This window comes from Pongo pygmaeus, chromosome 6 (genome assembly GCF_028885625.2).
Source record: "Pongo pygmaeus isolate AG05252 chromosome 6, NHGRI_mPonPyg2-v2.0_pri, whole genome shotgun sequence".
Classification (NCBI taxonomy): Eukaryota; Metazoa; Chordata; class Mammalia; order Primates; family Hominidae; genus Pongo; species Pongo pygmaeus.
Window position 1 is genome coordinate 115,446,185 of NC_072379.2, and position 15,140 is coordinate 115,461,324.

Sequence of the window (15,140 nt, forward strand, 5' to 3'; positions counted from 1 at the left end):
TCTCAGCACCACATAGCACTTGTTCTAAAATTGATCACATAATTGGAAGTAAAACACTCCTCAGCAAATGCAAACAAACAGTCTCTCATATCACACTACAATCAAATTAGAACACAAGTTTAAGAAACTCACTCAAGGCCAGGTGCAGTGGCTCACGCCTGTAATCCCAGCACTTTGGGAGGCCAAGGCAGGCGGATCACAAGGTCAGGAGATCGAGACCATCCTGACTAACATGGTGAAACCCCATCTCCACTAAAAATACTAAAAATTAGCTGGGCGTGGTGGTGGACACCTGTAGTCCCAGCTACTAGGGAGGCTGAGGCAGGAGAATGGCTTGAATCCAGGAGGCGGAGCTTCTAGTGAGCCACGATTGTGCCACTGCACTCCAGCCTGGGCAACAGAGCGAGACTCTGTGTCAAAAACAAAAACAACAACAAAAAAAAAGAAAAAGAAAAAAAGAAACTCGCTCAAAACCACACAACTACCTGGAAACTGAACAACCTGCTCCTGAATGACTACTGGGTAAATAACTGGTACATTTGTTATTTTTCAAGTTAAATAACGAAATTAAGGCAGAAATAAATAAGTTCTTTAAAACCAATAAGAACAAAGACAAAGACACAACATATCAGAATCTCTGGGACACAGCTAAAGCAGTGTTTAGAGGGAAATTTGCAGCACTAAATGCCCACAGGAGAAAGTGGGAAAGATCTAAAATCAACCCCTAACATCACAATTAAAAGAACTAGAGAAGCAAGAGCAAACAAATTCAAAAGCTAACAGAAGACAAGAAATAACTAAGATCAGAGCAGAACTGAAGGACATAGAGACACGAAAAACCCCAGGAGCTGGTTTTTTGAAAAGATCAACAAAATTGATAGACCCCTAGCCAGAATCATCAAGAAGAAAAGAGAGAAGAATCAAATAGACACAGTACAAAATGATAAAGGGGATATCACCACTGATCCCACAGAAATACAAACTACCATCACAGAATACTATAAACATCTCCATGCAAATAACTAGAAAATCTAGAAGAAATGGATAAATTACTGGACACATACAGCCTCCCAAGACTAAACTAGGAAGAAGTCAAATCCCTGTATAGACCAATAACAAGTTCTGCAATTGAGGCAGTAATTAACAGCCTACCAAACGAAAAAAGCCCAGGACCAGACGGATTCACAGCCAAATTCTACCAGAGGTACAAAGAGGAGCTGGTACCATTCCTTCTGAAACTATTCCAAACAATAGAAAAAAAAGGGACTCCTCCCTAACTCATTTTATGAGGCCAGCATCATCCTGATACCAAAACCAGACAGAGACACAACACAAAAAAAGAAAATTTCAGGCCAATATCCCTGATGAACATCGATGCAAACATCCTCAATAAAATACTGGCAAACCAAATCCAGCAGCACATCAAAAAGCTTATCCAGCACGATCAAGTTGGCTTCATCCCTGGGATGCAAGGCTGGTTCAACATAGGCAAATCAATAAACATAATCCATCACGTAAACAGAACCAATGACAAAAACCACATGATAATTGCAATAGATGCAGAAAGGGCCTTTGATAAAATTCAACACCTCTTCGTGCTAAAAACTCTCAATAAACTAGGTATTCATGGAACTTATCTCAAAATAATAAGAGCTATTTATGATAAACCCACAGCTGATATCATATTGAATGGGCAAAAGCTGGAAGCATTCCCTTTGAAAACCGGCACAAGACAAGGATGCCCTCTCTCACCACTCCTGTTCAACACAACATTGGAAGTTCTGGCCAGGGCAATTAGGCAGGGGAAACAAAGCATATTCAGATAGGAAGAGAGGAAGTCAAATTGTCTCTGTTTGCAGATGACATGATTGTATATTTAGAAAACCCCATCGTCTCAGCCCAAAATCTCCTTAAGCTGATAAGCAACTTCAGCAAAGTCTCAGGATACAAAATCAATGTGCAAAAATCACAAGCATTCCTATACACCAATAATAGCCAAACAGAGAGCCAAATCATGCGTGAACTCCCATTCACAATTGCTACAAAGAGAATAAAATACCTAGGAATACAACTTACAAGGGATGTAAAGGACCTCTTTAAGAACTACAAACCACAAGCAAATGGAAAAACATTCCATGCTCATGGATAGGAAGACTCAATATTGTGAAAATGACCATATTGCCCAAAGTAATTTATACATTCAATGCTATCCCCATAAAGCTACCATTGACTTTCTTCACAGAATTAGAAAAAGCTACTTTAAATTTCATATGGAACCAAAAAAGAGCCTACATAGACAAGACAATCCTAAGCAAAAAGAACAAAGCTGGTGGCACCACACTACCTGATTTCAAACTATACTGCAAGGTTGCAGTAACCAAAACAGCATGGTACTGGTACCAAAACAGAGATATAGACCAATGGAACAGAACACAGGCCTCAGAAATAACACCACACATTTACAACCATCTGATCTTTTACAAACCTGACAAAAACAAGCAATGGGGAAAGGATTCCCTATTTAATAAATGGTGTTGGGAAAACTGGCTAGCCATATGCAGAAAACTGAAACTGGACCCCTTCCTTACACCTTATACAAAAATTAACTCAAGATAGATTAAAGACTTAAACGTAAGACCTAAAAACTATAAAAACCCTAGAAGAAAACCTAGGCAATACCATTCAGGACATACGCATGGGCAAAGACTTCATGACTAAAACACCAAAAGCAATGGCAACAAAAGCCTAAATTGACAAATGGGATCTAATTAAAGAGCTTCTGCACAGCAAAAGAAACTATCATCAGAGTGAACAGGCAACCTACAGAACAGGATTAAAGTGTTGCAATCTATTCATCTGACTAAGGGCTAATATCCAGAATCTACAAGGAACTTAAACAAATTTACAAGAAAAAAAAAAACATCAAAAAGTGAGCCAAGGATATAAACAGACACTTCTCAAAAGAAGACATTTAGGCGGCCAACAAACATGTGAAAAAAAGCTCATCATCACTGGTTATTAGAGAAATGCAAATCAAAACCACAGTGAGATCCCATCTCACACCAGTTAGAATGGTGATCATTAAAAAGTCAGGAAACAACAGATGCTGGAGAGGATGTGGAGAAATAGGGAACGCTTTTACACTGTTGGTGGGAGTGTAAATTAGTTCAACCATTGTGGAAGACAGTATGGTGATTCCTCAAGGATCTAGAACCAGAAATACCATTTGACCCAGCAATCCCATTACTGGGTATATACCCAAAGGATTATAAGTCATTCTCATCTAAAGATACATGCACACATATGTTTATTGCAGCACTACTCACAATAGCAAAGACTTGGAACCAACCCAAATGCCCATCAATGATAGACTGGATAAAGAAAATGTAGCACATATATGCCATGGAATACTATGCAGCCATAAAAAAGGATGAGTTCATGTCCTTTGCAGGGACATGGATGAAGCTGGAAACCAGAATTCCCAGCAAGCTAACACAGGAACAGAAAACCAAACACTGCATGTTCTCACTCATAAGTGGGAGTTGAACCATGAGAACACATGGACACAAGGAGGGGAACATCACACATAGGGGCCAGTTGGGTGGCAGGGGTCTAGGGGAGGGATAGCATTAGGAGAAATACCTAATGTAGATGACAGATAATCTTATGTGTCTTAAACTTTGCAGGCACAAAATCCAGCTAATGCATAGAGCTTCACTTTCTAATATATGCAAGTTAACCTGCTTTTCAAGGTACATGATGTTCAGTGGCTGAAATTCTTTACGGTTCTAGATATGAGAGATTTCGGGATTGAAAGCCCATTATTTTGCTTCAGACATGGTATCTGATCTCATACTTAAAGAGCAATGAGAAATGCTTCAGAAAAGGGAGAGCGCTTTTTATTATATTCTGAATGTATTAGGATGAAGTTATCATATCTTGTAGGGTTGAAAATTCAGGCCGGGCGCGGTGGCTCACACCTGTAATCCCAGCACTTTGGGAGGCCGAGGCGGGCAGATCACGAGGTCAGGAGATCGAGACCATCCTGGCTAACACAGTGAAACCCTGTCTCCACTAAAAATAGGAAAAATTAGCCAGACATGGTGGCGGGCACCTGTAGTCCCAGCTACTCGGGAGGCTGAGGCAGGAGAGTGGCGTGAACCCAGGAGGCGGAGCTTGCAGTGAGCCAAGATTGCGCCACTGCACTCCAGCCTGGGAGACAGAACGAGACTCCGTCTCAATAAAAAAAAAAAAAAAAAAAAAAGAAAGAAAATTCAACCCCAGTGAGACAATAGAACTATTAATTGATCAGAATACTCAGAAAAGCAATATTATATGGGGGTAGGAGGGTAGTCAGGCAGTATACTGCCACCAGTAAATATATTTGTGACCCCTACTAAAGAGGAAAGGAGACCCCTTTTGGAGTTTTTTTGTTCTGTTTTGTTTTTGTTTTTTAGTTTTCTCATGTTTTATCCTAATGGGTTTTGAAAACATGATCATTTAAAAATACTGTTGAAATGGGCCCATCAGTGATGTGATCTTTCACCTGTGAAAAGACAAGGGCTCCTTTTCTGGCTGTATCTCCCCTATCCAGACAGGTAGGAGACCCAGCCTCTGTGGCTTTATGCCGGACGCTCATTTCCTGCCCACAGAGTTTCTCTGCCCTTCAGGATAACTCAGAGTTTGCCAGCTATTGTTGGGTCTATCCAAGGGTGTGTAGTTCACAACTGCTTCCTTCCTTTTTCCCTAGAAGGGTAAAGGTTACCCCATAAACTAAGGGGAAAATGCCCAGCCCAGAGAGAAAAGCTAAGCAGAGCCAGCCTTTTGGATCCTGAGGGGCTAGCAGAGGGCTTATAATAACTCTTTCTATTGCCGGGGCCCCAGTTGCACAGCTCTCTGCGTCTTTTCTCAAATCATCACCCAATCCCTTTGCCTTTTATAGAAAGTGATGGTGATGATGTGTGTAGAGTGACAGACTTCAGTTTTTACGTAGAAAGACGGGATGTAGGCAATGGGATCAGGTCAACATCAGCCTTGGGCAGCTGTTTTCAGTGGGGAAGCCTCCTCATTAGAAGAGCCCGCAGCAGCTGTGTGACTGCCTCAGGCTGAAGAGAGTCCTGGGAGGGTTGGATGTCTTGTTCTCTCCTACTGGATTTCTACCATAATAATAGTGAACAGATTTATATTTCTAGTGGTTCTCATTTGGCTAGACATGGATGAGGTAAATTTTCAGGAAAGGCACAACAGTGTAATGGATTTTTATGGGTAAAATGGCTATCATAAAAGCTTTAAGCTAAAACTTTAAAGGGGTTTGGTAACAAGGGTAAGTTAAGACTTTGGTTTGCAATTATTTACTTAGGAAGGATGGAAATGTTTGCAAGTTTGAATTTGGCTAAAAGCCCTTCTTAATTGTAAAAGAATCACTTTTAGATGTTCACAAACTGAGCTTTAGCAAATACCTTTACTGGTTCTTGAGTTGCCTCTATCTTAGTTTTCCCACCATTGTACTTTACAGCACAATTTACAATATGTCCCCACCCCCAAAAGAGCATTTCCTTTCTCAATTGTCACAAAGCTGCTGAGAAGAAGCTTATTTTTAACTTGGAAATGTGTTTTGTTTTAATAGTTTTAGCCTGAGAGCAATTATCTTACACAATTTATTGGTGATTAATGCTGTCTTAAATCATGACTAACCAAGTTTTATCAATAAATCCATTGATAACACACCAAAAATGAGTCTGCAATAATAAAATGAGCCTGTTATTTGCTTAACATCAACCATCGGGGGAAAAGTTTAATCCTAAAAATGAGATGTAAAACAATGCCAATGAAGATAATTAGGAAAAATTGTTACAATACTGATTTTGGGCCCTCTCTGGTTCTGTTTTTATCTATTTCTAAAAGAAACAACATAACATATATGTTAAATATTACATAATTTTTAAAAGGCTGAGTGTGTCAACTAACCAGCCTGGTATACATCAAATAGTGACCATATTTAAAGAACAAGGAAAAATCTTCAGTCATTAATAAATGTGAACTAACAGGTTTAAAGAAGTAGATTCACTTATTCATTTGTTAGTGCCTGGCACATAGGAGGTGCTTTATTAAGAAATGATTAATGAAACCTGGGCTGCATAACAAGACCCCATCTCTACAGAAAATTTTTAAATTAGCTGGGTGAGGTGGCGCACACCTATAGTCCTGTCTACTTGAGAGGCCGAGGCGGGAGGATTGCTTGAGCCCAGGAGTTTGAGGCTGCAGTGAGCTAGGACTATGCCACTGCACTCCAGACTGGGCAAGAGTGAGACCCCCATCTCTAAAAATAAATAAGTAAATAATGAATGAATGAATGAATGAATGATGGGCAGATATGTGTTCAAAAACCATCTATGTGTTTCATATTATGCTAGCTGCTGAATGCAACTGGGCAAACATTGGATACCAAATGAGGTATTTTTACTATGCAACTTTTGTCTCTGGGTGGGGAATACCATAGCAACCAGAATGTAGTGCACGCAGCCAGTGCACAGAGCAAGGCATATAATGGCTGGACCTTGGCTTATAGGGCACATGAAGGAGTTTGATCAGAGCTCAGTCTGAAGGCTGATGAAGAGTTACAATCAGAGTTATGAGCAAGTAAAAGTCTGGGCCCAACATGTTTCTCCTGCCCTAAAGAGCCCTAGAAGATGAATTCACTTCAGAATGGCCCAAAAAGGACCAGGTCCAATGGCTCATGCTTGTAATCCTAGCACTTTGGGAGGCCAAGGCAGGAGGATCACTTGAGCCCAGGAGTTTGAGACCAGCTGGGCAACATAGTGAGACCCTGTCTCTAGAAAAAAAAAAATAGCCAAGCATGGTGGCCCATGCCTGTGATCCCAGCTACTCAGGAGGCTAATGTGGGAGGATTGCTTGAGCTCAAAAGGTTGAGGCTGCAGTGAGCTGTGATCATGCCGCTGCACTCCAGCCTGAACAACAGAGCCAGACTCTATCTGAAAAAGAAAAGAAAAGAAATGAAAGAAGGAAGGAAGGAAGGAAGGGAGGGAGGGAGGGAGGGAGGGAGGGAAAGAAAAAGAAAGAAAGAAAGAAAGAGACAAAGAAAGAAAGAAAGAAAGAAAGAAAGAAAGAAAGAAAGAAAGAAAGAAAGAAAGAAAAGAAAGAAAGAAAGAAAGAAAGAAAGAAAGAGACAAAACAGAAGGGCTCGAAAAGCCCGTTTATTCCTACCAAGCTGCATCTGCTCTTTGTCCCATCTCTGGATCTCCTGAAAACAACTTGTTTCATTAGCATGTCATGTAGTTTTAATGTTTGTTCCAGATGCTCTGAAATTTGTGACCCTTTTTCCTTTAGTGAAAATTAAATTTTTACTAAATTGTGGGAAAATGAAGGAATTTCAGACTATTTAAGGATACACATTTTGTTTGTTCATTTTCCATATATGTGAAAAATTATAATATATTGGATTTTTTTTTAAAGTTCTATGTTGTCCTTGTAGGTTTTCCCAAGTAGTGCACCCCTTGAAGGAGGGACAAGGCTGACCATATGTGGCTGGGACTTTGGATTTCGGAGGAATAATAAATTTGATTTAAAGAAAACTAGAGTTCTCCTTGGAAATGAGAGCTGCACCTTGACTTTAAGTGACAGCACGATGAATATGTAAGGATCTTAAAATGCTTTGCTGGGGTGTGCTTGGAAAATAGGTTTTGTTTTTGAATGAATATTTGTTTTAAAATTGCTCAAGAAGTTCATCTCTTGAATTAAAAAGGGTCTTGGCCTGTCACATGCCTTGTGGGTCTGTCCTGTTTTGTTCTTGCAATCCCATTTACTCATTGGATTTGAAGAGAGAGAAAGGTGACATGGCCTAGGTGAAGAGAAGAGGCCAGAAATGGGAGTTTCTCAACCATTTATGCGACAAGTCTTCAGGTGTTGTCTGAGTAGATTTGCAAGAGTAGCACTAGTTGGGATCACTTCATCCTTGAAGTCTTCAAATGTAGAGTCTCCAAAGGCTTTTTCTACAGAAATCAGTAAACAGCTCAGCATGGATCCTCTCTTTTAAATTCACTTTCTAAACCTCAGAAATGTAGTGAGGCAGCTGAATCACGTGTTCGACATTTTTTAGATGAGTTAAAATTTATATTCAGCTTATATTTACTGGCACTGCAATATATGGGCTGTATCTCACTGAATCATCCCCACAGTCCTGGGAGGGAGCAGTATCATTCCTATAATACAAAGGAGGTACCTGAAGTTCAGAGAGGTGAAATGTGGCTTCACAGAGGTAATCCAGAGAGTAAAAGCTGAACAAGACTTCAGCTCAGCTCTGATCAGCTTCTGATCCAAGACCCGTCCTAGTTCTACTGTATTCTACATGTACCCTTCTACAAGCTTTGAATTCCATAATCATCAGAGAATCCAGAAATTATTCATTATCACATAATAACAACACCCAAACACTTAAAGTTCTATGGTTGAATCTTTATGGTTGAACCCATTCTATCAGGTGGTTATTTTATATCTAATAGAATTCGTTTCAGGGTTACACAAAGGTCCGAATCTATCCATTTTACTGAGACCAAAACACTAATGAAGGTAATATTTGTTAGCTGAATGGCAAAACAAATATTTTCTAGCAATCTCTCTTGTAAAATCTCCAAAACTCTTAATCATTGCATATAAATCAGGACCTGTAAAAGTAAAGCATAATTCATTCTCTTCTTTAAAATGTTATTTAATAAATCAAATTGTATTTAAATTTTTTCGGAACTATACGATTATTCATTCAGAAATAATTCTGTGGAATGCCATCACAATTTCATTGTCATTTAAGTAATTTAAATAAGCATGTACAAGTATAACCACAGAAATGTACCTGTTGACATACTTTAATGAAGAGATTGGCCTATTTGTAGTTAGCCCATTGTTTCATATGCAACTGAGATACTATCTGAAGTAGACCAAACATTATCCCCAAATATTAATATTATCCAAACTTAGATTATTATGCACTATTCAATTGGTGAGGTTTGCATGGATAAGGTCTGATATTTCCTGTTTGTCTGTATAAGTACTATAGTATGTATAAGTACTATAGTACCGTTAATATAAAGTTTAGTATAGGCAGGGTGCAGTGGCTCACGCCTGTGATCCCAGCACTTTGGCAGACCAAGGCAGGAGGATCACCTGAGCCCAGGAATTCAAGACCAGCCTGGGCAACATAGTGAGACTCCATCTCTACAAAAAAAAAAAATTTTTTTTTTAATTAACCGGATGCCGTGGCACGCACCTCTAGTTCCAACTCCTGAGTCCAGAGGATCCTTTGAGCCCAGGAGTTCAAGGCTGCTGTGAGCTATGACTATGTCACTGCCCTCCAGCCTGGGTGACAGAGCAAGATCCTGTCTCTTTTTAAATAAAAATAAAAATTAAGTTTATCATAGTATAGAAATAGAATTATATAATTTTTGGCCTTAATGCTTATCTTGAAACTCTGCTTGCTATTCAAAGCAGTCAGCTCACCATTTAGAGTTAATGTCACTTCCTATAAAACAACCTAACCAGAAAATGCCTTGGATTTGTCATGTATTAAACTTTGGGTTTTTTTTCCAGATTGAAATGCACAGTTGGTCCTGCCATGAATAAGCATTTCAATATGTCCATAATTATTTCAAATGGCCACGGGACAACACAATACAGTACATTCTCCTATGTGGTAAGGAAGATTCTATCCTATCATGTTTGATTTTTACTTAATCTATTTAGAATTATAAGATGAACAAGTTACTTTGTTTTGTTTTTATCTCCCCTCCAGGATCCTGTAATAACAGGTATTTCGCCGAAATATGGTCCTATGGCTGGTGGCACTTTACTTACTTTAACTGGAAATTACCTAAACAGTGGGAATTCCAGACACATTTCAATTGGTGGAAAAACATGTACTTTAAAAAGGTGTTGTAAATTTATTTTTTGTTGCATCTATCAATTTGAATTAACATCTGTACCTTAAAAATTAAGCAGATTGCTTTTTGTGTGTGTGTGGAGAAGAAAAATCAAGATGTTTATTTGTTTACTCTCCTGCTGACAAAACTTCCTCCTTCCAAAATTCATCTACTTCTTTTGCTGATTTTTCGTCCTTTCTCTTGTTTTTTAGCAATCCTACTTTGCAGTTTTGTCTTCCCATCCACCCTCTTTATTGTTATAGCTTAGGATCTTAGCTATACTATGAGCTGTGAGTCTGGTCATTGACAATAATTTAAAATAAACATTTTCATCAAGATTTGTAATTAGACTAAGCCACTCTGGGGAAGGAAGAAATGGAGAAAATTGGGTTTGGGAGACAGTTATGTTTCTGCTTCTTAGAGTTGGAAGAGCTCAGTTTAATCAAGTACAAAAGTACTTTAAAGGTTTTTTTTCTAAATCTCAAATGTTTTCCAGTCAAGGATAGCTTGTCTACAACAAAGCTAAGTTTGAGATCCAGTCAGATTAAACAGCCTACACTAGAAAAGGCTTCCTCTCAGGAAATTCCCACTTAGGAGCCATTGAGTTATATCCTTTTGATTCATGGATATAATTCTAAAATATGTGTATCTCTAATAGCTAAGATTCATTTTCTTAATTTTTTTTGTTCAGTGTGTCAAACAGTATTCTTGAATGTTATACCCCAGCCCAAACCATTTCAACTGAGTTTGCTGTTAAATTGAAAATTGACTTAGCCAACCGAGAGACAAGCATCTTCAGTTACCGGGAAGATCCCATTGTCTACGAAATTCATCCAACCAAATCTTTTATTAGGTAAGTAGAAGCTTCTGATGGGTATAAGAAAACAATGAATACGAGGATGATTTTGCTGTAGAATAGTCAAGAGGAATTGCAGTTTTATCTCTGGCTTTGATGCTGTTATGTTGCTTTTGAAGGCTTCCTTTCCAATTCAGGAGAGAAAACTACATTCAGGTTCTGAGTACAGTTTGACTTATCAATGCTAGTTCATTCCAAGAAGTATTTTATCTTGTTCTATTACATTTAAACAGATTATAGCAAAATAGTTGAATGTGGCATTGTAGTATACGTGCACTTACATTATGTACATATCAATTCTATACTAACCTTAGTGCCCAGAAGTGGAATCACCTTTTTTCTTCCATTCTCTAGAATATTTTTTTGTCCTGCCTGCTTTACACACAGCTTTTCTTTATGCCAGACTCTCTTTGAATTGGTATCTCATTGAATCCAGTTCAATCTGCCCTGTTTCCGTTCATTCTGTCAGTCTAGCAACAATAGTTAAGTTCGGTTTTCTTTGTATTTTTTTCAGAGGTGAAATATTTATTTTGTGTAATTCGGTGAATAAAATACAAATGCATTTCTTAAGCTTATGAAATATGAATTTTAAAAATATTTTCAAGTTAAATAAGTTGTTTCCAAAGAACAGTTACCCATGAACTTCCATTTGATGTTGACTGTGCCTCTGACCTGTGATCAATGCAGGTGATTAAATTGAATCCCTCTCTTACAGTACTTGGTGGAAAGAACCTCTCAACATTGTCAGTTTTCTATTTTGCTTTGCCAGTGGTGGGAGCACAATAACAGGTGTTGGGAAAAACCTGAATTCAGTTAGTGTCCCGAGGATGGTCATAAATGTGCATGAAGCAGGAAGGAACTTTACAGTGGTAAGTCCTTTGAGCAATGGTTCTACTCAGAGCTCTGCATCTCTGCCTGTAACCACGTGGCTTTCATGGTACCCGAAACATCTCAGTTTCACCTTTAAGGTTTGCTAGTTAATTTCCTTGCAATGTAGCCAAGTAGTATTTTTTATTTAACAACTGAAATTATCTAGAGTCTTGGGTTAACCATGTGGAAAAAATAGACACACATACACACATGCATATATAATGTTTAGACGAGAATGAAGATTACCAATTTGAGACAGTGTTTTTTTATGTTTGTTTGTTGGTTGGTTGGTTTTGAGGGTTTTTTTGAGACAGTATCTCACCCTGTCATCCAGGCTGGAGTGCAAAGGCACGATCTCGGCTCACTGCAATTTCCCCCTCCCAGGTTCAAGCGATTCTCCACCACAGCCTCCCAAGTAGCTGGGACTACAGGCACGAGCCATCATGCCTGGCTAATTTTTGTATTTTTTGGTAGAGACGAGGTTTCACCATGTTGGCCAGGCTGGTCTCAATCTCCTGACCTCAAATGATCTGCCCACCTCGGCCTCCCAAAGTGCTGGGATTACAGGTGTGAGCTACTGCGCCTGGCCTGAGGCAGTGTTTTTACAGTCAGTACAAATGGAAATCACAGCATTTCCCTAGTCCCTTTTTAATGCATCATAGAACATGGACCCTTTTGCTCTAATAAAATCCTTGGAAAAAGTTGCTGATCTTGCAGCAGTATTCTTGCCTTTCTAAGCAGCAGACATATGCTTTCTTACAGCCCCCTGTTCGTCTTACCATTCTTCTTGTCCCTTTGTTAGCACATTATCAAGTAACAAGAAAGAGCATTAGAATATTTACATTATGTCCTAAAGTGTGAATGTTATTTGCTGTTTCTCCACCTATCCTTATTTTATATAGGTCACATTAAAGTGGTAGTTTTAGTTTAGACCTTAGAAAGGTTGGAGTTATTTCCAAAGATTCCATACATTTTGTTGATGTTTTTCTCTAATATAGAATACCATAATATAGTAGGACTTGAGCACTCAACTCAGAATGAAAGTTCTAAGTGCTCTTGCTCAAGCAAGGTCTTGATTGGTCAGGTGATAGATTGAATTACAGCACTTCCTTTCAGATTCCCCATCCAATATTTCTTGAAGACTAAAGCCACAATGTTCTTTAATTACAAAAACCAATTTGGGGCTAAAAATGTCAAGCCGAATCACCAAATAATAAGGTCATTTCAAATAAGATTTTTCTTGGCCTTCTCAATCAGCCACATTGCATCACCTCTAAAGAGTATTATTAGATTTTTATCATATTCCTGAGAGATTGTACTCTAGGGAGTCACCATATGAAGCAAAGGATTTTGAAACCAATCCCCCAATCCCCACACATGGCCACAAACAAAGTTAGAGTACCACTGCTATTAATTTAAAGGACATCAGTTCTCCACAACTAAGCATAACAATTTTTCATTAACCAAATAAGAATAACAGTAACCCTCTTTGGTGTTGGTATGAGACCTTTTAAAGTAGAAATCTGAGAAATTATTAATTTATCTAATTAATGCTGAGCCTACATTATTAAGATAATGACTGAATTTCCTTTCTTCTCCCTCACTGGCATTAAAGTGACACTCAGAATGCCTCTTAGCTTCAGTCATTTGTTTGTAATCAAATATTTATTAAAAACTTTTTAGGTGTCACACATGAGAGTTACATATCCCAAGGATGATTCAAACAATGGTAGATGATAAAAATCTTATTTGTTTATATATCTGGAAATATAAACTTCTGTTGTTTTAGCCACAAATATGTTAGTACAGTAGAACTATGCATTAGAATCGGACAAGAGTGAAAAATTCAGTGGATCTATTTTACTATTTACTATTTATTTTAGTGTCGTTTGTGAAAATTACTTTATAAAGAGATATGTATTCATTCCATGTTCCCTGCCACTTATAGAATTTAAAGCTGATCATGATGAATTGAACCCATTTATTATTTAACAAATAAAAACTCTTGGTCAGGTCTGATTTAGATATATAGGTCCAGCCACAATAACTTTAAGTCCAATAAACTTGAATCCTTTCAAAACAAAAACAATCATCTTCATAACAAAATGTATATTAAATTGTTAACGTGTGCATTATGCCCTAGGAGCCTGCAGTTTATTGTGTAGTTCTCAAATTTCTAGTTATGTAAACAATTATTGTGATGACAGTAAAATCATTCATGTCCATTAGGAATAAATAACTTTTAGCATTATAATATTAATTTTATATAAAACTAAATAGTATAATTTTATCCATGTTATATCTCTATCAGTTTTATCTGCTGCCGATATACATTTTTAACGTAAGATCATTTTTTAAATTATTTTTTTAAAGAAAATAGCAAATAACAAATTGTTTGTCCTTTTTATGTATATCCTGAGTCCTTTTTCTATTGTGGGCATAAGTAAATGTTTTATCTCCAACTATACTTGTCAAAGAAAGGAAATCTAAGGGATGTTGTTGCTTGTTTGTCTTTTCTTTGGGGGAAAAATGCAACCGTTAACCTTAGATGTACCACTATGTGTTGCTGGTTTAGTCTAAGTACAATCAAGAGGAAGCTATATTTTCCAAAATTCCATAAATCAGAATTCCAAAGAGGAAGATTTGAAATGAGACATGAAAGGGCATGAAATAATAATAGCAGAGGCTTTGTAAAATAGAGAGCATAGGAAAAGGTTTCAATATAAACTATGTCATAGACAAAAAGATAGCATGGGAGTGAAGACATTGAATTTTGGAGTTAATGGCCTAGGATTTATATTCGCTATTCTGCCACTCCAAGCTGTGTGACCTGGCCTAATGACATAAGTTTGCAAAGCTCAGTTTCTTCATTTGTAAACTGTGGGTAATCATAATACCCACCTATAGGATTATCATGAGAATTAAATGAGACCAACTTTGTAAAGTATTTTGCACAGAATCTGGCATTCAATAATTAATAGCTTAAAAGACACTAATAAGATTACGTAACAACATAGTTAATTATCATGTTCACCATATGGTGCTTGGTACTTTACAAAGCACTTTACCATGTGGTATCCAACATGGTAAATAGCATTTTCGTCTTAATTCCTAAGTGAGGAAACTGAGTTATTCAGTGTGGGCCCTACCTTAGTTCCCATAGCTTGGGTTAAAGCTAGGAGATGAGTTGAGGCCTTCTAACCCCACAAAGCCGAGCTCCCAGTCTGCCTGACTGCCTCACACAACAAGGGGCAGCTCCTCCAGGTGACTGTCCTGTCTTCTTAAGGAAAATAAAATGATGGGATGAAGGCCAGCTTCAGATAGATCAGAATAGTTTATGCTGGGCAGGCGGAGCTCTGTGTTTCTTTGAAGGTTGGGTTGTTTGGATAATTTTGCATGTATCATGTTTCCAGAAATGTGTAGTCTAACATTAGGAAGTTAAATACAGATTTTTTTCAAAAATTATATATTTTCAATTGATTGGA

General features: G+C 37.9%; 1 protein-coding gene across 2 annotated transcripts in view; it reads left to right on the top strand.

Moving 5' to 3' along the window:
- MET (MET proto-oncogene, receptor tyrosine kinase) overlaps positions 1-15,140 on the top strand; it is a 123,222-nt gene that overhangs the window by 72,660 nt on the left and 35,422 nt on the right. For both annotated transcript variants that reach the window (XM_054495521.2, XM_063667785.1), the window contains 5 exons: positions 7,493-7,653; positions 9,601-9,703; positions 9,803-9,939; positions 10,621-10,782; positions 11,555-11,654. In XM_054495521.2, coding sequence (XP_054351496.1) covers positions 7,493-7,653; positions 9,601-9,703; positions 9,803-9,939; positions 10,621-10,782; positions 11,555-11,654 — 663 coding nt within the window. The remainder of the gene's footprint in view (positions 1-7,492; positions 7,654-9,600; positions 9,704-9,802; positions 9,940-10,620; positions 10,783-11,554; positions 11,655-15,140) is intronic.